This window comes from Athene cunicularia, assembly GCF_003259725.1.
Source record: "Athene cunicularia isolate RWA chromosome 15 unlocalized genomic scaffold, athCun1 chr15_part1, whole genome shotgun sequence".
In the NCBI taxonomy this organism is placed as follows: Eukaryota; Metazoa; Chordata; class Aves; order Strigiformes; family Strigidae; genus Athene; species Athene cunicularia.
In genome coordinates this window covers 5,880,462-5,903,574 of record NW_020799121.1, presented here as the reverse complement: position 1 = coordinate 5,903,574, position 23,113 = coordinate 5,880,462, and the positions used below count along the sequence as shown (strand labels likewise).

Sequence of the window (23,113 nt, the reverse complement as noted above, 5' to 3'; positions counted from 1 at the left end):
GGGAGTCCTGCAGAACCTCATGCAAGGGTTCGGTTACCCCACTCTCCAACGTCCCCCCCGGTGCCAGCTGGGAAGCCACCACGGCGCGGTGACAGCGGGAGGCACAGATGTGCTGGTGGGCTGGCAACTGCTGAGCAGTGCAAACGTGGGGGTTTCCTGCCCTCTGAAGTTGAAGGCGATCATCGTTTCCTTCCTTTACACTGGTGCTAAGCTTTCCTGTACTTGCACTGCACACTGTGTTTTTCTTGTCTTGACTTTTTTCTCAAGCTTGCTTGAAATTGTTCAGTGAATTTGTGAGGTGTGATTGGCACTTTCACTGATCCACTTACTTGTTAGGCTTTCTTTAGCAAAGGTCAAAAATTTGGTGCTGTGCAGGTTTAGGTCACTTGTCACTCTTGTACTAAAACACTTGTCCCACCTAAGGCTGTACAAAACATCTGAAGTTGTTAGTATAGAGGAACTGATGGCTTTAATTTTGAACCATATTAAAGGGTTCTGGAGTACTCATTGCTTTGGTTTTGTTTGTACTGAGTGCTCTTTGTGCCAGTGCTGTATTTCACTTTCCCTTCTGCCTGTTTACTTACTATCATAACAGTTTCTTCAGGGAAAAAAAGCAAGCCTGTTGCTTAGTTGGTATCCTCACTGCTATGAAAATAAACTGCTTTTCAGTCTGGAATGCTGCACTTCCTAATTGACAGTATTCTTTCGTCTTAGTTCAAGTAGCAAGATTTGTTTTCTGTTTGATTTTAGCAGTACTGAGAAATTGGGAAATATATTTTTTCTGTTTCGTTCTTAGGAATAAGTGTCCACATTCATAAAGCACAAAGTCTGTATTTTCTGTCTTAGGAAATCATAGCCAGGGTTCCCATTCAAGAAGCTCTGATGTTGTTGCTTTGGCTGAATGCCGGCTCTCTTGTGCTGCTTTAGCTTTTTTTAGTTTTGATTTCTCGCTTTTTTTTTTTTTTTTTTTCTTGCTGGCATTGGGTCTGCCCTGCAGACAAAGAGCAGACAATGAATTGCAGTGAATGACACTTGTGAGCAAGGGGAAACTGGGTCAGTTCCAAGCTTGTGCAGGGTGTAGGTATAATATCGGTGTGAGGGGAAGGAGACTGCTATTGCTCCTTAACATGCTGTAAAATCTTTAGATGGATGTTAGGGTAATCTAGCATAATTTACTATGACAGTACACTGAGTAATACAGAATGTTCATTAGAGTTATTTATTAAGGATTTACAATTTTCAGCTGGAGTGCTGTCACAATTTTAATTACTTCATGAAACTGCATGCTGAAGTCATGCAGAAAATGCCAATGCCTCTAACATATTTACTTATTTTTGGAACTAATGTGTTCATACTAAATGGAATTATAACTTAAGAATCTCTAATTTTCATGAGCTGAAATGAAATTTGAGAATAGGTGTGGGTTGTATTTGACTATGTGCGTAGCATAGGGCCTTTGTGTGGTGGGTTTTTTTTTTGTTTTTTTTTTTTTCCTTTCCCCCCTAGGCTCTGTGCCTTGTGCTGTTGTGCTTTCATACCCTCCTGTACATACTCAGGCCATGATAAACGAAAGCTACATGACCTAAGGATTGTGCTTAGGCATGTTTCAATAGTACAGATGAATGGCTCAGCATTGTATCTTCTGTGGAACTGAACTGGAAAATGGAGTTCTTGTTCTTCTATAGCTTTTTAATTCATCAAGTTTAATTATTCTATAGGCTTTTGATTTGAAGAACAGTAAACAACCGATTTTACTGAGAAACTTTAGTAATAAACCTGATGTATGGAAATGAATAATTGATGGTGACTTCTGAGCTTCATCAGTTTTCTTCTCTGAAAATAAGGTGGTGGTAGGTTTTCTCTTACTGTGGCTTTGTTAGAGAATACTGTATGTATTCTATTTTAAAACATGTAATGGAAGTAAGATTCACCAAGTGACATAAAGAAACCTGCTGGGAGATGAATGGATAGTGAAAACTTATCTGAGATCTGGAGCTGAGGGGAAATACCATTTAGGTATGGCTTCACTTCTTGAGAGCAGAGCCTTTGGGTGGGATCAGTGATACCTCAAAGACAAGTTAAAAACAAGAAAACCTGTTCAAAGGCTGTATCAGAACATCCTCGAGCACAGTTCATAGCTTCTCTGTCGCTGAAAACAGTTCAGCAACTATGAACTGACTTCTGTCCACCACAAGCAGAGGCTGGGCAGGACTGCAGTGTTCTTTACAAGCTGGCAGATTTTCAGAAATTTTGTGTGAGATACATACGGTACCTGGTCTGGTGAACTTCACCTGTGCACTTGCAATAAGTCCAAGTTATGAAAACTACTTTTCAAGTGCAGAGGACTAGCTTAAGGACAGTTTTTTGTCACATATCTGGTGAGGATTAAAGTAAGAAAACTGTTGTGGAATTGTTGTATTTGTAATATTAGGAATATTTTAGAGTTTGTGTTACTTCAGTAAATACCAGTCTAGAGATATGTTGGTTGTGTTATGCTTCCTCTTGAGCATAAATATTAGATATGGAACTGTATGTGTTTTTGTTACGATGATGGGTGTGGTGTTGCTTTTGTTGGTTTATTTCTGATACTTGTTTGCAGGCATTTGTTGAGCACTGGCATTGTGCAAAATCTCCAGGAGTTAAGGATTTAGGGGGTTAGGCTTCTTGCTGGAGATGCCAGGGTCTGATCATGCTTGTACATCCATGTAACATGGGTCAGGTTATATAGAAACAATGATTTAAGAAAAAGCAATTTTCAATTTTAGTAAACTTATTCTTAAATGTGTTAAACTATGAAATGATAGTTCAACTTGTAGTTACAGGTCTTAACTTAAGTATGTAGGCTTAGTTTTATAAAATATAAGACAGACCTGTGGGACAAGTTAAAATCTGAATGAGAAGAGTTACTGGCCTAAGTACTTGTAGTTAGAGTTTTTCTAATGCTTAATCAGCTTTTGATAGCTGTAATTGCCTCTTGAAATCTGAACAGAATATTCTCTTACAGGTTGGTTCATCTGGTTTGGGACAATGAGAAAACAGGAAGTATTTTTGTCTTTTGTCTTCCTTCAGTCTGTAAATAAAAATGATGCCAGAGGATCTACCAGTTCCAACTTCGAGAAATGTGACCAAAATAAGCGAAGTACAGGAGGTGCACACAACTGCCATTGTTTGTTAAAAGCTTATGTACAAAACCAAGCCATGTATTTCAAGCTTATCTTTTCCAGTACATGCATTTCAGACTAATCGCTTATAATTGAAATAACATTAAATGCTGGGTTTGTACATTTAATCAAATTTCAATTTCCATACAAATGAAGCACACCAAACAAGAACAAGCAATTAGTGTAGCAAATGAAAAGTGGCATTTCTTTGAATTAAACACTGAAATAGATTCAAATCTATACTTGCTGTGTAAACGCTAAAATCTAACATGTATCTGTAGTGTTAGCTACCAAAAGAATATCTTAATGTATCAGACTTTATTGACTGGTGAATCTCTTTTTATTAAAGAGAAATAAAGTCATTGCAACTAGAAGAACCCAAACTTTCATAATCAACGATTGTAGTCACTGAGTTTAATTTCTGTATCAAAGCACTCTCCTGAATTTAGATTTATATCTTGGAGGTTTTAGTTTAGGCCTCTGGCTCCTCATCTATACCTCTTAAATTGTGAATTGCCAAGACATCAAGGTTTTTGTGCTGCTAGTGGTTTATATATCCGAGTTAAGAACAGGTGTATATATCAGTAAAGAGAATCTTCTGTCAGGGATACATTTCTGCTTTAGGAGAGATTTGGCTTTCTAGTGTTCCTTTTTCCACTGATTCCTGTAAACTTCAGCGTCTTTAAACTACAAAGCTGAAATTCAGATTTTGAAATATTTGATCACCTAATGCTTTACAGGAGATGTTTATTATATGTACCCGAGACAGAGCTTCTGGCATTTTGATTGGATGTAGCATTTCTTCGGGCTGAATTCCTTTTATATGTGTCTTGAACTGAAGGAGGATAAATAATCCTGTGAAGACAGTAGTATCAAAGCATTCTCATTTACCCACCAGCTTATCTTTGCAGGAGTGTTTTGATGAGTAAATAGTTCTTGTATACTAGGAGGGTGCTTTTCTGAGTTCCATAGACAGTTGGCTTCTGTCCCGTGGCAGAAATTTTTACAGCTTGTTGGCTTTTGCCCATTTCCACCCCTGCTGCTTGCTTCTCTTACCCCAGTGGTGGTGTGACCTGGTGACAGCTTTTTGTGGGTATGAGCTGTGACTAGTCAGTAATCAAGGCTTTCCTTGTGGTATGAAGGTGATGGTCCCAGCTCTGTTCACAGGGCAGCTTCTGGTGGCACAGGGCTGAAACTAGCTGTCCTGCCTCTGAGAAGATATATGTAATCCAAGCATATCAGAAAATGCCTTTTATTAATGAGCTAATTAAAAAAAAAATCCCAATGCATTAGTAGATGTTGTAGCTTCATTTGCAAACGACTGTTATAAGACCCCAATTCCACATTAATTGAGACTGGATCTGTACAACTGTGTTTCTGCTGAATCAGTTGGAGTGTGCAATCTTTCTGATTGCAGGGGGACAAACTGTAGCTGATCTCACCTAAAATTAATGTGGACAGACAATAGCTTAATTTGATCTGAAGCTTGCTGTTTCAAAGCCAACTGATCAAATTCGTTCAGAAAACTGAACTAGCAAGGTGAACTTGTATTGAATCAACACTATATTTGATGTGCCTATTACAGTCTTGACTTGATATTGGAAGCTCTAAATGAGATTTAGTGTTGAAAAGTAGACTCAGGTACTGGATATAGATCCTTCCTGCCTTTCTTTCAAATAAAAGTTGTTTTGAGTAACTAGTTATCCCTTATATTTTGCATAAAAAAGGGAAAGATGAATATGAAATTAATTCCAGTTTAAATGCAAGCAGAGGTGTCCTAGTCCAAATGTTCCGCTGAAAGACTGAAAATGAAGCAGAAAATACAGGTTGCAGGTAGTGTAATGCCCAGGGCAGCACCCTGGCCAAATGTGCATCTGCTGCAGGAAGGGTGCACTGTGGCTGCCCAGTGCTCAGGCTTCAGAAGGAAAACCTTCTCAGTTACATGGAAAGATTACATGAGATGATTAAACCTGAAAGGGCTTCCCATATTTTATAATGGCAAAAAGGTGTTTTGTTTTAGGAAACATGTGAAGCTGGCTGGAATTTAAAGCAGGGTTGATGTGTATTTTATTAATCTGTCATGAAGTCCTTCCGTGTTTCTTGTAAATGTCTATTTTGAGTACATAGCAAAAAATCTGGAAATGAGTATGCTGTAAATAAAATTTTAAAAACTAGTTGAGCCCTGTGTTGAAATACGTGATGAGTGCTGTGAAACACCTGACATTCAACACATAATTGGGAATATCTTTGGACCAAAAGCTTTCCGAGTATAAGCACCCACCTTGAAAACCTAGTTTATTCCAGTACAAAACCTAGATTTTTCTGTTATTAAAAATCCTGTTTTGTCACTGGCTAATTTAGAAAAATAATATTTGGCAGCTAAAGGAGATGAATGAAGACTTCTTATTTGTATGGCACTGTTAAAAATTTATTTATAATCTTGTCTGTTATTTCTGGTGTTTGAATAAGTTTCCAACTGTTTTGTAAGTTTTCTTTTAAATTTCAAATTACAGGTCCGAGACTAGCTTTCGCAAGACTTCTTTCAGGTGAGTGACTTGTGGGCAGGCTATATTATCTAATAATGTGTCCCACCAAATTGGTACTGGATTTTTTGGCCTTCACTTGACAGTAAGTTTTATCTTGTAGAGTTAGTACATGGTCTGAGCCTGATCTCAATTTTTCATCTCTATTTAAAGTTAAGGAGTTTCTTCCTCCCTCTGGCTAATTTGTATCTCTTAGTAAACTGATGCTAGTGAGAACAGGTGAGTTGTTACCAGAAAATACATTGGTATTAATTGCTGATATTTCTGAAAGACAAAGTGTGCTGGTGAACTGGTGGGTTGCTTGGGTTTTAGAGAAGAACCAGGGTGTTGTGAAAGCATGGAGGTTCAGTCAGGACAGCTGACTTCTGCTTGTAGCCTTTGGCAAGCGATATAATTTTTCTGTACTTCGTTGTAACTGCTGGCAGAAGGATGCGGTGGTTGGCAAGATTGTTGGGGGTTAACATTGTAGAAGTGTTTCAAGAAGATAAAATGAAGAGACTGTATAATGACGCCTTGCTGCTTGAAGTGTTTTCACATTCTCACACTGCTTGAACTTTGTGATGTTTTGTAAGTTCATATTATGTATAGTGCAAAAACTACAATGCTGCTGTTTCCAGTGTTGTACATGCCTCCCTTCTTCCCAGCAAATGCCAGATGAATTTAATTGCTCTAAAATGAGATTTCAGTGTACTAAATTTTGTGCTGTAGCATAGCAAAGACTGCTCTGATTCTTAAAAGGAAAAGAAGCCTTTTATGTTAGAATTTTATATGTGAATCATAATACTGCAGATGTAACTTGTCACGTCATTCGTGAATGCTGGAGGTGGGTTTACTTCCATTTTTTCACTGTAGGCAGTTGTTGATGTCTTTAGCTAGTGTTGTATCAGTGCCTCTGCTACAACATCTGCTTGCTTGTAGCTGAGCTTGTGCCATTACACATTTTCTAACAATTTTGAAAATACGAAATGTTTCTGCTTTAACAGCTGGTAGGGAATGTGTGCTTTTAGTGCTTCTAGGAGGTGATAGTTTAGGATACTTTCTTCCTCTTCCTTCCTTGCTGTGAGTTACAATCGATAGCTATGAACAGTGCGGGATATCTGGTTTGGGGTATAGAAGTGGGACTGATATTTTTGAAACTTTGCTATTCTTTTGAAGAACTGGAAATCTTGTATGTGTGAAGTGATAGTTTTTATTTAGCATGCTCCTGGAAAGTACAAAGTCTGAGTGTGTGTTAAGTACTTACATTTCAGGAAAGATGGATGGTTACTTTGTGTTGTACTGTTATTTGCTAGTGCTTGTATATCTTCATGAATCCTGTTCTGCTGCTGGCAGCATGACTTGCCTTTTCTACGGTAGACAGGCTTGAAATGTTTTCATTTTTCTGCTGTTTTGACTTAAAAATAGACTGCTGAAATGAAACGCCTGCTTGGATTGTGGAGACTAGCACCTATCCGGTGCATCATCGCCTCTCCCAAATTTCTCTGTTCCTTGACTGAGTATCTGACAGGTTCATTATAGTCTTCCATCTATTTTACGTATGTATTTTACCTCTGAAGGCTCCTGCCTTGGCTAGCTGATGTGTTCTGCTGTGGGAGTCTTGAGCCTGGCACACAGGTCTGTATGGGGCATACGGGGCCAAGGGGATGGTGTTGGCAGGTGGGCCTGGCTCTCAGCCGGGTGTTGTGCTGCTGCCTGCCTGCTGCTGTGTCTTGTCCAGATGACAGCCCATCGGTATTTGTATGGTGGGGCCTTAGTGGAAATCTGTACTCCACCAATGGCAAGGTGTTTCTGAAAGAGCTGATCTTAAGCATCAATCCTCATGGAGACCATTGTGTATGGCCAAACCCACCCTGAGCACAAGTGAGAGAGGCAGTTTGGTTTTCTCAGATGATTGCATCTTGTTTGTCTTTATGCTAAAGCACACAATAGGCAGCACATAGAACCAAAACACTTCAGATTAAACTCCTCCAGAAACTGCACAATGATTTAGGTAGTTCAATAATGTGTGTGGGATACAGGCTCTGGGTTAGGATGGCTCAGGAGGTGTTATTGGCAGTGTTTGCGGAATAAGGAGATTTTAATTTTGCAGTATTTCTTTTAGTTTCACTTTTTTGCCCTCTGCAATAGAATTGCATAGCAGTTCATGTTCCTTGGTCTAAAATAATTAGTGCATCTGATATAGCATGATTTCCACTGGGAACAATTGTTCAACTGGTTTGAGTGGTGTTTTAATAGAAATGTTTTGTACTCTTCCATGTATCCACATTCTTCTGAGAGGAGTGTCTGTAATACAGGAAGTAATGACATTACAGCATGTAACTGGCATTTTTAAAATGCCCATAATATTGGGATGGACTCATCCTTTTATCTGAACCAGTCATGTGTAATTGTACATAAAACATTAATAGCATGTATGAAATTGTAGAGAGACAAAAGTATTCTTTAACTGTTTTTCCCATGTGCATGTTGGCTTGCAGTGCTTTCCTGGGGGATGCTGCCTCCAAAACCAGAGGGTTGCAGAATAGCTTTCTTCACAGAGTGTATGACTTCCATTAAAATCAAATAGTAAAAATATTAAGAATTTATTTAAAGTATTGAATTTTGAATTGGATTTTGTCATAACTGCAGGGGGATGCAATGAAACAGGAGCTGAGCGGAGGATAGTCTTTCATGGGTTAAAATATCTACTGCAATCTCCAGTGTAAATTCAGTATTTGAAACTGATGATAGAACTTTCTAAGAAACCTTCCATGCATGCTGACATTGCACAAAAGTGGTGAAAGAAGCTGAAAGCTTTACTGAAGAGTTGATGCTTTTCTGGGAACTTGAAATTTGAGTAGTTTTGATTTTTAGCTCAAGGTTTTGTGTTTGTTTTGTTGTTGTTGTTTGTTTTTTTCCTAATAAAGATAGGTTCTTAATATTCTCTCTTGATACGTTGGGCAAGTGAAGCTTAACCTTTTATCCCTCTAATCCTTTCCCTCTTTGGGATGGATAAATTATTTCAGTTTTTATTGGAGGAGGGAATAATTTTTTTATTTTACATTTCCCCTGGGCTCATTCACTGTTATCTGTTTGGACTGAGAAGCTCTAAATGGGTGAGAAGACTCTTGCCTTGCTGTAAGGTCTGTTGATGTTGATAGTCTGGCAGGTCTGTGTGAGTTCTTAAGACATTTTGTGACCTGAATGTTTGCTCTGAGTAGGTGGTTGCTAAGAGGATGTGCCCGCTTTTATTCTTCTAGAAGAGCAGGTCTGTGCTTTGAAGAGAAGCCAGTACTAGAACTGGATTTCAGCCTAACATCGTATTAGAAGCCTGTTATCAATATTCTATACCAATTACTAGGCGTATGGGTACAGCTTTTATTTGAGAGTCCATGGTGACTGGTTTTATTATGCCTAGTCCTGTTGTCTTGAACACTTAAATATGACCTCTGTCTTGATTTAGTTTAGATGTGTGTTTCAAGAAGGCAACATCTGTAATTACAGGTCTTTTTCTTAGGTTGTAAACTGTGGATGAGATAATGCATGCCTGTATTTTAAATTTTCTTTTAGATATTTCTCCCTGCAAAGTTACATACTTAAATCTTTCAAATCAGGGATGACTGTGTGTTACTGTAAAATACTTTTTTTTAAAGAAAATGCACTTACTCTTTAGATGTAGCCTACCTGGGATTATTGTACTTGTTAGAGAGGAAAACATATGAAACTGTTCAGGAATATTGGTTGGAAAATTGCCAACCACTGTCCAGAAGAAAGATGGTGATGATCTGGTGTGAAAGTGACCCTATGGATGCTAATGGCAACTTGCAGACCTGCCATCTGTAAACAAGCTTAGAATTCTTCACTTGTATAGACAGATTTTTTTAAATTTTTTTTTTTTCCTCCTGCAGAATGTTTTGGGGGATACAAAATGAAGTTGAATTATTGGGTTCTGGCATTTGATAGATGGAATTGATATAGAAAAGCTTTGAAAAAATTTGTACTTTTTATAATGCTAATTAGGTCTGACAGTATAATGATAGCAAGTAGGCAGTACTCTTGCAGAAGCAGGAACTACATGTTTGCAGATATTGACAGTTTCTTGTAAAGGATGTGTTTGTATGGAGAAATTCTACGAGAGCTTAATCTAGAAAGTGAAAACAGGTTCATGGATATAGAAATTGTTTTACAAATAGTTCTATGGAATGGCTCTAAATCAGGCTGGACATTTGTGCAAGTCTAGCAGGTCCTGGCATACAGAGAGACTGGAATAGAAACAATTCTGAATTTATTGCATAATCTAGCACCTCACTACAATAGCATAATTTTTGTTGAACTTTGGTTCTGAGAAAAGTGAATAGGTAGTCCTTAGTGACCCAAAATAAGAAAATGGGTAACACTGTGGTGATAGCTGCTGACATTGTATCTTTATCAGGAAGTTTTTACTACAGATATCTGAGAGAATTATTTCCTAAGAAATAGTAATACTTCAAGTATAAACAACACTTCAAACAAAGCACAACTTTCTTCTTATTTCCTAGAGCTCCGCTGCACCCCAGGGCAGTTTGCGTGTCGGAGTGGTACCATCCAGTGCATCCCTTCAAATTGGCAGTGCGATGGATGGCCCACCTGTGAAGATGAGAGTGATGAAGTTGACTGTCCAGGTAAATAAAGCTGAGAAGACTGCTCATCCCAGAGTCAGCTTGTTTTGCAGCAGTACTAACGCTACAAACAGTTTTTTGCTTGTCTGAATTACCCTTCCTTTCCTACAGTCTCAATATGTATCCTGGAGATGAGGAGAGTTTGTAGTCTGAGACTTCCATGACAAAGAAAAATCATGTTGCAATTAAACCAAAATGACACATAGGCCTGTGGCTAAATTAGGAATTACTGTTTTGGTTGTATATCACTGTGCTGGATGACATTGTTGGACTTGGATAGAGAGCTTGTTTTATTGCTTCCTGTACTGATTATGCTTCTTGGGCTTAAGTGGAGAACTTTGTTCTGCCAAATAAGCTGGTATATTTACTCTTCATAAACTCTTTTGATCATATGCTTTCTGGAGCCTATCACCAGCAGTGGTTCTCTGCTAAAGCTGCTGGATACTGAGCTGTCTTTAAAAGGCAAGCAAGCAAAAATTTTTGCTTGTGAATATATAATCACAGTTTTGAAACACTTTCATTTGTTCTTGACAGACAGACCGGTGCAACTCTTTTTCTGTGTCTTAAAAGTGAAGGGACCTATAATTTTTTTTTCTGAGAACAATGAAGCAGGAATCTGAAAGCATGAATTTAACTGTGGCATAATTCAAAACTTCTATCTCTACAGTGTGACTAAATTACATTCAAAAACTGTTTTAAGAAGTTCTGTGCCATCAGTCTCTTAATTTGCTTGGGAAAGAATCACACGAACTTCGGTGTTCTCATCAGTGTTCAGTCTCATCATTCTGAGTTTCGAGGTATTTTAGAGTTGCTATGAAATAGTAACATTGGTATTTTACAGCAATGAGCTCTTCTAAATATTTATATTTTCTAATGGAATTAGAGAAGTAAATCTAACACTCAAACTTTGAAACTGTGCTATAGTTAGCTATCTCTCCAGTGTGTGCTATGCACAAATAATTAAAAGAATGTGTTCAGTGCTCTTTTTAGAAAGCTTTTGGTTAGTTTGTGTGAGTGTATATATTTGCAGCACAGAGGAAAAAACTGTTGGTAATTTCTTCTGACATTGAAAATTAAGCTGTGCCATTGATATTCTGTTTAAAGGTATATTTTACAATGTGGATGTCCTAAAGAAAAGTGTTTTTATCGTTGTGCTGTTATTCTTCCTCCTTTTTAGCTAATTTTGGCCACATGTGAAAAATTAGGGACCTAATAAATTTCTGGAGGTTAATGTAAGTCAGTGGCTAGGGGAAAACAGTCATGTTAATGTTTGGATTTATTCAAAAAGCACTGAAGGCTTCACTTCTGGGAGTATTGGAATGACCACATTGGTAGAAAACAGTATTTTTTAACTTCTGTTGTTGCCTAGTATATTAGTTGGCAATTTAAGTTGTTGCATGAAGGACGCAACAGGGTGATGTTGACTCAAGGACTGGAGTTAAAAAGAATACTTGGTATATGGCTAGGAAAAGGTTTTTAAGAAGTAACATTTCTCAGTAGGTAGGCTCTGCTTTTGTGTTTGGCGTGTAGGTCTCGCTGGACTGTGGCCTGACATGGTGAGAAGAACTTTAAGTTAAGAAAATAAAGGAGACGCGTGGGAGAGACTTGATTCATCGCCATGTCTGTATGTAGTAAGAGAATAACATTCATAAAGAACACTAGAGGCGAAAATGATGGACAGTGTAGAGAAGGAAAGTATTCCAGTTGATGAGAAGAGTAATTGGATAAGTAATTGGTGAAAAGGCTGTGCTCAGTAAAACAGCCAGAAAGCTGGGTGTGGTGTTTATGAAAGAACTGAGATATTTGCACAGTAATGCAAGGACTGTAGCCAGCAAACCAGAGGAACAAGAACTACTGGTGTAGGATGTAAAAACTCTTATACCTATACAAAAAATTGTTGGGATAGTGTTGTGACCTGGAAGGGGTGTGGAAGGGCATGTGTTATTCAGAACTGTCAAGAATAAGGATAGGTTGGTGTGCATGTGAATGGTGTGTTGGAGTATAAAAAGGAACAGCACAAATGAAGGGAAATCTGAGGCCAGCATAAGTTTTGGAGAACACAGTGTTCTTACGTTGGGGAAAGCAATAAATATGTGACCAGTTACAAGAGAGACTGAGTCCTGGGACTTGATTGGGGAGTTAATGCTACTAATAATAGTAGCACATAGTCATACTTGGGAGTGATAACTTTCGTCTTTAGCCACTGAATTAACAAGAAATGATGCAGCTTTATATTTAGAAAATACCTTTGGATTTACATGAGCAATCATGAGATGATTCAGCTAAACTTAAATACTTTTTAATTAAGGTTCTTAATTTCAATAAAGGCAGACTAAACACTAAAAGAGCTAGTTAGTGAAGCCACTTGGACTTGTGAAACTTGGAGAATTAAAATATCTTTAAAAGGTATGAAATCTCTGAGGCATGAAAAACTTGCAAGAAGTGGCTCTGAATCTGGTTGGGAAGCTTGTTACTTTTCAGCCTTTGAGCTACTAATGGCACACTAACATAAGCAACTCAAAAGATCAATGGCAGTGAATTAAGGTTTTGTGATGTTGATGGTGTGTTTCAATGACTACTTAGTCATGTTGGTATTTTCAAAGGTTTAATACAAAGCCATTGTAAGTTATTTGGCACTGTTGGTTTAGTTCACCTTTTTTAGGCCTGACTTAATTCATGTTAGTAACAAAGCTCCTATTAAAATACAAGGATTATTAATTAATAAGTTAGTTGGGTAATCATGTGTTGTCTGAAGTACAAGAAACACCCCAAACACTAAGACTTTTGTTAGAATAATTTCTTCTGGCATTTTCTTCAGAACATAATTATGTCAGACATTGATTTGTTGACAACAAGTGTTTGAAATGCCTATTTTTGCTAGACCATATATTTCTCTGAAGATAGTCATCATAGCTTACTGTCCCTTCTCAGAATGACCATTTTCCTTTATAATGTGGAAATCCTTTCAATCCCAAACTTGTGATGTATAAAGTGCTATTCCCCCTGCACTTCCCATTAGGCATGGAGATGTTAGTGGAATCTGCAGCAGTGGTTACCCTCAATTCATCTCTCTGGTAGACTAAAATTGTTGGCTACTTGCTGTTGTGACCATACAGAAAATTGCTGGGAGAGTTTATGCAGCATGTACCTGCAACTCTCTTCTACTTAAGCAGTGAAGACTTATGACATTTGTGTACTGTTCCATATCAGCAGTAACTGATCCTAAAAATAGTTTTTCCCAAAGTGATGTATTCTGTGAAATGGTAGAAACAGGCATTAAGATCTTAAACAGGGACTTTTACAAATGGGAATGTATTATTTCTACTCACTTCCTCTTTTATTTCTTCATACAAGTAATCAAAATAGTAACATAACACTTCCACCTTTATAAAAGTTCTGTATTTAAATCCATAAGAAGGAAGTGCTCTGCAGTTTGCCTTTCAGTGCTCGTTGGATTTCCAGTTTTGCTTGTACCAGGATATAAGATCCGCTTCTCCAAAGTGTCTACATTCTTTTCAGGCCTTCCAGTAGAAAGTTCTTTCCAGCAGTACGAGTGGGTTAGGATTTCTGGCTCTTTACCTGTGTTTTATTCCTATGCTGTAGGATCAGTGCTTGTGTTACATATGAACAGAGAACCAATGTCTTAAATTCCAGTGCCTTTCAGAAATCCTATACATACCAGTTTTTCAGCTTGCAGTTATATTGGTGATCATTATGTTTAATTTATTTATTTTTTTAAAAACTTGAACTCTTCCCAGTAATAAGTGATCAGATTGTGCCATCAGCTGTCCTTGGGCTGCTTCTAGCATCTGGATTTAAAAACCTTCAGCTCACCCTGTAGTGCACACCGTTGTCTAATGCCACATTCTTCCTTTTATAAGGTCTTTCTCAGTACTATTTTCTAGACCTGCTTGGTCAGAAACAAGAACAGTGGAAAGTTTCAGCAAGCTGAATTATTAGGGTTTTTTTTTCCTCCCCCTGAGCCTGAGGCCACAATCGGCTGGTTGTCTAGGGCAGCACTTGCAAGCAGTGGCTAGCACTAATATGAGCTGCTCTGCAGTTCTGTAGCAAACAGTCTGACTTTACATGTTTTTATGTTGAGATTGAAAGCCGAACTGCGTACAGAAACAATCTTGCTAGGAAGCTAACTGTAAATGCTGATCTTGCGCAAAGTCACCTTGTATACTGTTCTTAAGGACTTCCCCAGATACTGTATCAGGAAGAAACGTGCAGACTTGGAGGTCACTTGCCCCAGTGCATAGGCACTGTATCATCTGTGAGTCTGAAAGTCTCCTTTGTGGAGCCAGCTGAAGGTATGGTCAGTAACTGATAAAGCAGCAGCTGCAACACACTTTTTGCAGCGATCATAAACAGCTCTGTCTTTCATTTCACCAGGGACACTGTGTTTGGTTGAAGTGACTGTTAATATTCATGTACCTTTTAGTACATCTCATTTTTTAAAGCTAGATAATAATGATAAAAACCTCTGATCATTTCAACACCTCTTCTGAGCCCTTGTTGAACTCCTGTATGATGCATCCTTTTTACTCTACTTTATGGTGTTCAAACTATAAGCTCTTTACTGTCAGTCTATTACTTTGAATAGTGCTCAGCACAGCGGGATGCTGTTCTTGGTTGGCATCTATTTCCTAGCATAATCCAATTGATAATGCAAAGCGTGGAGCTGCTTGATCTGAGAAGAATCACTCATCTCTGGGGACTTCTGAACTGTATTTCCAAATCTTTAGGCACAAAATTGGATTTAATCCTGAAGTTCTCTCACCTCTCAAATTACCAAGTGGAATTAAAACCTTTCCAAGCTTTTAGTAGGTACTGTGCTGGACAGAAAATTCGAAGCTTAGGGAACAAGGCAGCTTTTTATGTAAGTTTTGAGAATCTGTTTTTAAGCAGGAGCAACTCAAATCTTGGAACAAATAAGGTATGAAAAGAGCTGGTTGCTTCACAAACAGTTTAACTTTGACATAATTTGACAGAGTACATCCATCCTTGTGAAAGATTTGGCTTGAGTGACTTATCTGTGACACAGTAACTTTGGAAACTAGTTCAACTCCCCAAAATCTGTTATTCACCCCTTTATGAATCCTGACCCCACAAGGGCCTCTTTAAATTACAGTCAGTGTCTTCTCTCTGCCTTCTCTCTTTTCAGTGCAAAGCAGACTTCGGCATGTGTGGCAGATTGCAGTATCTCTTCTAGCTCCTCCAAACAGTTTTCCATTTGGCGTCATCTTTGTTCCTCCATGCAGTGCTGCTCGGCACGTGTACATTATAGCCTGTTCCCATCTCAGCTGGTGCCAGCTCTCACTTTTGTGTGGTCTCAGCTCCTCGGCTCACGTTCCATATTGCACTACTTGGCTGCTTGCTTCATTTTACTTAGTCTGAATGATGGAGGCCTGAGGGGGACAAAAAAGGAGCTTTCTACTCTGCTTGTGTGCTTGGCTTACCCTCCCTAATGAGACACCATGTGCAAAGAATGTGTTGATGAGATCCTGTGGATAACTGCTGCAGAGTAATCTCCATGGATGTACATGGAAGAGTATGGACAATATAACAAATTCCTTCCAGCTTGGGCAAGCTCATGTTTCTTTCAGACTCAAACTTGACTGCGTTTGCCCCCTCCGTTTTTTTTCCCATGTCCTCAACAGGAACAGCAAAACTTGAATGCATTGCACAAAACTTTTTCTGTGAGTTAGCAGGGCTGTGTTTGCAGACTGGATCGACGGTGCTTGTTCAACTCGAAGATAGAAGTGTAAGCAAAACTTCTTCCCCTTCCAATCTCTTAATTTTTTGTTCTGAACAATTGTTGACCCATTTTGATTCAAATCTGGAAAAGTTTACCAATATGAAATGTAGTAGGAGCCATCCAGCAAACTTCCATTCTGAATTGGTAGCTTGTAGTTTTAAGCAACTGAAAATAGTCACAGAATCAGCAGTGTTGGACAACTTTCTTGATGTATAGCACTATACTTAGACTGTAATCATGTTAGCGTGAATTAGATAGCAACTGTAAATTGGAAGGAGCTGGGTGAATACTAATCATGACTTGATCTATTTGGAAACAGATTGGAGGATGCTTGTGTCCATCATGCTATAGGGGAGAAAAAAATTGTGCCTCCTTAATTTTTCCTTGAACCCTTTTTTCCCTTTTCCCCACCAACTAACACGCAAATACATTTATGGTATAATTGTACAAAGTCAAAAGAACAGAACTATCTGTCTCAGCTAGTAAAAATACTACTGTTACTGTTTGTGGTTGTAGTATTTAGAAGAATAAAGGTTTTGGAAAAGAGCTGATCTTTCAAGACTTGGTAGCTTTCAGAATATTAAGTATGCCCATAAGCAATAAAAATGATGTTTTTTCTTTCTGAAACACATGGTTAAGTTGTGATCTTCTGGCTTAGGTTGTTATATTAAAGTTCAGTCTATGGCACTATTGATTTGTTTTTAAAGATAAAAATATTTTAATGAAGGAAACAGGAACAGTAAAGTACATGAAAATTCTTTTGCAGAATATTGAAAATGTACAATAGAAAACCAGTCCAATTACCTCTTTGCCACCAGAATCTACACAGCTTTTCATGGCAGTCAAGTGACTTAGAGGCTTGTTGTCATCTCTTTCTTTACTGCTCTGGAAAAACTTGTCCTTGTTGCTTTTCTGAGACTGAAAATTTAGGTCAAACAGAAGCAATTTAATACTTGAAGAGCAACAGTTTATTAAGCAGCTGACAGCGTTGAGCTTGAAGGAGAAGTGACTTGTGGTGGCTGCTTTCTGCCTCTTCAGTCCTGCCTGGTTTCAGTGGCGAGACTGCTGACATGGGCAGATGCTGAGGAAGGAATGAGTGTCCTGCTTCCTGGGTGAGGACTGATTGAACTCACTTTGTGTGGGGTCTGTGTAGCTATTTTTCAAGGCATCTGGCATAAATTCTGTCAATTTAAGATGTTAGCCCAAGTAACCCTTTCTTAACCTCACATCTTAAAACCTGTGAACTTCTGTTTTATTTTGGGGGGAGGTAAATTGTTAAGTCCTTGTGGGTGTTCTGTTTAGTCGTGGAGGGTCAGCCATATGGTGTTGCATCTGCTCTTACTTCTGAAAGGGAACTAATTCTTCATGCATTTGGTTCTTACTGGTTCTCTGGGTTTAGCTGTTACCATTTAATGCCATAGGAAAATAGAGCTTCCTATGCTGAACTCAGTTCATCTTTGTTAAGACATTCTATATTAGTTAGTGCTATCTTTAAAGCCTTACTATAATTAAAGAGTTGCTTTTTTAGTGTCTCAGTATTGCTGTGAAAATCAGTGTAAATATTGCTACTGAACCATTAGCATTAAGAACAGTCAAATTCTAAAACTAAAAGTAGATCGGCCTTTAAATTAAAAAAAATCAGTGATCTTCACTGTCAAATTATTTTACCATTTTGTGTCCTTTGAAATGTATGCTAACTGCATTTCTTGGTGCAAACTTCTTGCCTGTGATAACTAGCATATTCTAACATTCAACAGTAGAATTACAACTTTATTTCTGTAAGGGCATTTGAGTATTATGCACAGCCTTTTCTTAATGGTTGATCTCTGTAGACATGCAGTTCCTGGGATAACATGATAATTAAATATCCCTTGCTTATCCCATTAACCCAGGGCAAACTCAGTGTGCTAGAGCCAGATGAATGCAAAGCTACTCTGCTGTTACTGGGCTCCAGATAGTGATTTTTTTTTTTTTGCTCATTGGTGCTAACACTTGTTCCACGGAGTGCATTGTTTGGTGGTGGGTCTTATAGAGGTCTTTCCCCCCGGGTAATAACACCAGTCTCCAGCTCTGGGTTTAAATTATCATGAAATTGCTGTGGACCTCGTGCTTTTTAAAGATAGCCTGAAAGGGAAAATTTTTATTGACCTAGTTTTGAATATATTCTGTACAAATGTAGTTAAGCCTGTATAAACTATGTAGCTCCTCTTTATTTAGGACGATGACTGGTTTATTTGCTTTAGCTAGGCTAAATAGAGCTAATCAGCTTTAAAGGAAAAGAAGCTGATTTTTTTTTTTTTATATAGAAATTAATGTCTGCATAGCTCTTTAGACTGTATTACCTTTAGTAACATCTGGTAGTATTAAATAACATGCTAGTAGATATTTCTAATGCTTGCATTCTTGAGTTCTTAATTTTCCTCTTTTTAAGGTTAATCCCTTGTTTCCAAATTAATCTTTCTTGGTGCTCATCTCCATCTTCCTCAAAGGTTTCTACCCACCACTGTGCCAGCCTTCCTACTTAGGATTTTGCTGGTTCTTATGGCTATGGCCAACCCTGCAGCATCTCCACCTGAAATGTGTGTCCCTTATTTACTCCTGGTAGGCACGTGGAGCCTCCTAGCCCCTTTTCTGGAATAATGTGTTATACTGTGTTCTTCTTAAGTTACTGAATCCAGTTGTCATGTATGCCTGTTAGAAGCCCTGACACTGAGATGAGAGTGTGTATGTTTTTTGTTTCAGAAATAATGAACTAACATTTTTCTTTAGAAGCTTGGGAGTGAACAAAAAACCTTGTTCTTGTGGCTGAAGATAGGTTTTATTTCCTGGTTTTAATTTTGTCCTAGATCTCAGAGAATGTGTTGGAAAAGTATTGGAGAAGTTGTCTTACATCCTTCAACACCAACTGAGAAACAAAGCAGCTGGAGAGTGGGTAGTTCTGAAACACGAACAGATAAAATGCACTGAGGATGATGCATTTGCTGCAGCAAATGAAATGACCAGTGTCCAGTCCTGTATACAACTGCAGGCGGTTGAGAATCTGCCAAAATATTTAGCTTACTCCGCAAGGCTTATGTAATGGCTTGTTGGTTCTGTTCAATTGCAGGATTTCAGTTATGTACCATCTAAAATTGCCAAGCTGCTATTAAAGGGATCTGCCATCTTTGTTTACCTGACACTGTTTTTTATCTCATATGTATTGAATTAAGACTGAGAGAAAGTTTAATAAAATGAAATCTGTCTTTACAACTTTACAACTTTGCAACTGACTATTCCTTCTGGTCCCCAGGCTTGACAGGGGACCAGCGAACTTACCATGGGAAGGAGAATGTGGACTCCAGGCACAATCGAGGGAGAGGAGGAGAGACAACCCGCTTTCACACTGTCAATGTGGCACAGCCTGTCCGATTTAGTAGTAAGTTGCAGACTGGGAAATCTGGGCCATCTTTCTGCTAATTAGTTTAGCGATTTAGGCTATTTCTTTTAAAGGGGAAATTAACAGATTTTTCTCTTGTGTAGCTTTTTGACCAGATTTTATTCATGTGCAGTGCTTTTTAAGGCTTTTGTACATTTCTTTTATGTATGTCCTGTTGTATTGCATAGATTATATAGCAGGACAATACATACAAAGAATTCTATTTCCCTAGTAATCCTGATTTTGTGAAACCAGAGTTGCAATTTTCTGTTATAACTAATTGCACTTACAGTAAAGTAAGTCCATGGTTTAAGTGAGGGTTTCAGCCTGCAGCAGGGGTGATAGTCTAGCCCTTGTCTCCTGATGTGAGCTTGCGTGTAGGATTGATCCCCTTGAAAGTGAAGGCAAACCAAAATTGTTTGGTCTTGACTGACATAATTTTGAAGATGATCTTAAAGACTTTGCACTATTATTAGTTAATTAAGTTAATCTCTGATGTGAGTGTTGTATCATTTTTAATAGGATAAATATTCTTTAGGGAGTGGGGAACTTCAGGAAATTCTTCCCTTGCTTCTCTGAAGACAGTCTGTCAAGGAAGCATGTAGCACTTGAGTGGGTTTTGTTACTCCCATCACGCAGTCAGGAATCTTCAAAAATATCATTTCAATGTCATCCTATCCTCTCACCTGCAGCATAGCTAGTGCCACTGTTAGCGTTCTAGTCCCAGCCTGATCTAAAGCATTATAAATGTCCTGCAAGTGTCCTTTCCACTGATCACAGCTTGTAGTGACTGCTGCCTCTGAAACTCTCAAGGTTGAAAACATCTAAGTCTTCCCTGCCTTCTCCCTGTTACCTTGGTTCCCTCTTTGCTTCAGGGACATCCAGTGATTTGGGAATGTGAGACAGCACTGATTAGCCTTGGAGGGAGGGATGGGACAGGTTAGAGGACATGGGGGAAAGACAGTATGGCAATAGTTGGGGAAAGGTTGCTGTGGACTGTGGTGATCTGAAAAAGAACAAGTGATTAGCGAAAGTAAAAATTAACCTCTTCATTGATTTTTATTTTATTTTGGACAAAAATTATTATTAAAATAGGTATTTTGATTTGTCATGGATTCCAGTGGCTAAATTATGTTAGTAAAATTTACAGAGGACAATAAAGCAATTTAGAATTTGATACTGCAATATCTAATATGCTCTGCAGTCTTATTGATACTGTATGCTGTCCCATCTTAGTGATGTGAACAGTAGATCTTAAAAATATAAATGGAGAATAAGGAAAGATATTTAATTAAAGGGCTTCAAGTCTGAGTTTGTATATCATTATTTGGTGATAAAGATCACTGTTTCTGAAGAGAGTGAAGAGGCTTGAGAACAAGAACTCTGTGAAAGCATGCAATGAACATAGACCTGTTTGCAAATTTAAAGTTCCTTTCTTAGTTGTTGTGCAAGTTAATACTGCAAATGCAGGTGCTAAAATCATATTTCATGTCTTTTTGAATTTCTTCTGCCTGTCTCTGATTCTCTATTAGTTACCCATCACCCACAAGAATGTCTGTCAAAAGCCCATGGACCTGTTTCACCCAGAAATGCCTCAAGGCTTTTGTTGTGTATTCCCTCAGTTGAGTTAATTGAGAGAAAGCAGAGACAGCAGTTCACACCATCACCTTCTTAAAAATCAATTTTGCAGAGATGTTTTTCCAAAGCAAACAACTGTCCCAGAACCCCCATTGTCTTTAGTGATTGACTATGAGAGCAGGATTATGTGAATACTACTGAGACTATTTGTAAAAGTAGGTTGAAAACTTCATAGCAAGTTGGATGTATTGCTAACCACCTAATAGCAAGGCAGGATCATTAAATTTGCCACCTCTGTTTTTTTCTTCCAGCTTCTTGCTGCTTGTTTTGGCTTGGATTGATCGAACTGATTGGATTTATAAAGATGTGCAGGGAAATATCTTCCACAGTAGATCATTAGTCTTAATTAAAGACTTAAAAGGCTGTCACAGTGCAACGAAACATTACTAGGAGTTGCATATTTTTAAATATTAAAAAAAAATTCCTCTATCAAAAGATGTAGTGAAGTAAGTCTTCTGTGATCTGCAATACATACATCTCCTGGTGAGGTGAAGTATACACAGTATGTTGTGTGTACATGTCCAAGCAATTATGCATTGCACTGATTAGGATGCATTATCTTGAAGATCCTAATTTGGGGGGAATGGTTTCCCTTCTATTCTTCATGTTTCCTAGGAAAGTGCCCAACAGGATGGCACCACTATGAGGGCACAGCCAGCTGTTACAGAGTGTATTTAAATGGGGAGAACTACTGGGACGCTGTGCAGACATGTCAGCGGGTGAATGGATCCCTTGCCACCTTCACTGCAGACCAAGAGCTAAGGTTTATCTTGGCACAGGAGTGGGACTTGGAAGAAAAAACATTTGTAAGGAAGGACCAGCGTAGGTGAGTAGGAGGGAAAGGACAAAGCTCTCGCATTACATGAGAATGATGCCTGTGTGGTACGAATGCTGGTAGTTCAGTTGGCTTAGAAAATCTAATGATAAAATTGGCTTCAGGTTAATAACCCAGTATGAGCATGCTGGTTGACTGTTTGGCAGTGGTCAATCTGTATTTTATGTTTCAATTAACATTAACAGATAGTCTACAACAGAGCCTATCTTCAGGCTGTCTCAGCAATGTACTAGTGTTCTTGGACTGCAACAGGGAAGATGGATCTTACAATGACTTAGTGCTACACCACCTTGTATAGAAATAATTCTTTAAGTTTTTCAACAGAATTTTTGTTTCCATCAAGTACCAGTAGCTCTAACAAAGACTACATGTTTGAGACAAATCCATTTTGAGTTGCAAGAACTATGTTCTGGTGTCTTTAGATATTTCATTCTGTTAGTTAACAACAAACATAATTACTTTTTTTTGCCGGTGTGTTTTTGTCTCATGGGCTGCCATGACAGATCACCAAGAATGGTTCAGTAATGGTATATCTGGAGTGTTAGATGGATTGATCCAGAACAGTCTGACATAAGTTGTATATGTTTATAAAATTTGACTTCTGGATGCTTTTGTGTGGTTTCTGGGTTTGAGATACTGAAGTGCTGCCATAACAACAGAATAAGGTGCTTATTATGAGCAGAAATAAAAGACATGGTGAGTTATTATTTGTAAACATAGTATACTAAAATACTATAGTGTTTTTAGTGAAAATATGATCAAATATTTTCCTCTATTTCTTGACTGTAGTCTCTCTCTACATTGCCGACATACAGGCTGAAATGTTAAAGAAATCATCAGAATGTTCTGAAAGTTAGCTTTTAAGTATAAGGACGTTGGAGGGTTCTGTGTAATTTATTTTAATTTGTTAGTGTGTTTTTGGTGTGTATCTTTGGAATCTAACTTAATGTTTTTTGTAGGTTCTGGGTTGGATATCAGTATGTGATCACCAATCGAAATCACTCTCTAGAAGGTCATTGGGAAGTAGCTTATAAAGGTAGGCCTCTCAAATTATTACTTAGTTAAATGGATCATAGAAACTGTCTTAAAGCATGAATATTATTTGCAAGAACAACTTAACTTC

At 38.1% G+C, this 23,113-nt stretch overlaps 1 protein-coding gene across 1 annotated transcript in view; it reads left to right on the top strand.

Moving 5' to 3' along the window:
- The window catches only part of DGCR2 (DiGeorge syndrome critical region gene 2), a 55,806-nt gene that overhangs the window by 16,478 nt on the left and 16,215 nt on the right, over positions 1 to 23,113 (top strand). Inside the window, exons 4-8 of the mRNA XM_026859944.1 lie at positions 5,675 to 5,707; positions 10,222 to 10,344; positions 19,392 to 19,517; positions 21,771 to 21,981; positions 22,950 to 23,026. Of these exons, the coding sequence (XP_026715745.1) occupies positions 5,675 to 5,707; positions 10,222 to 10,344; positions 19,392 to 19,517; positions 21,771 to 21,981; positions 22,950 to 23,026 (570 nt within the window). The remainder of the gene's footprint in view (positions 1 to 5,674; positions 5,708 to 10,221; positions 10,345 to 19,391; positions 19,518 to 21,770; positions 21,982 to 22,949; positions 23,027 to 23,113) is intronic.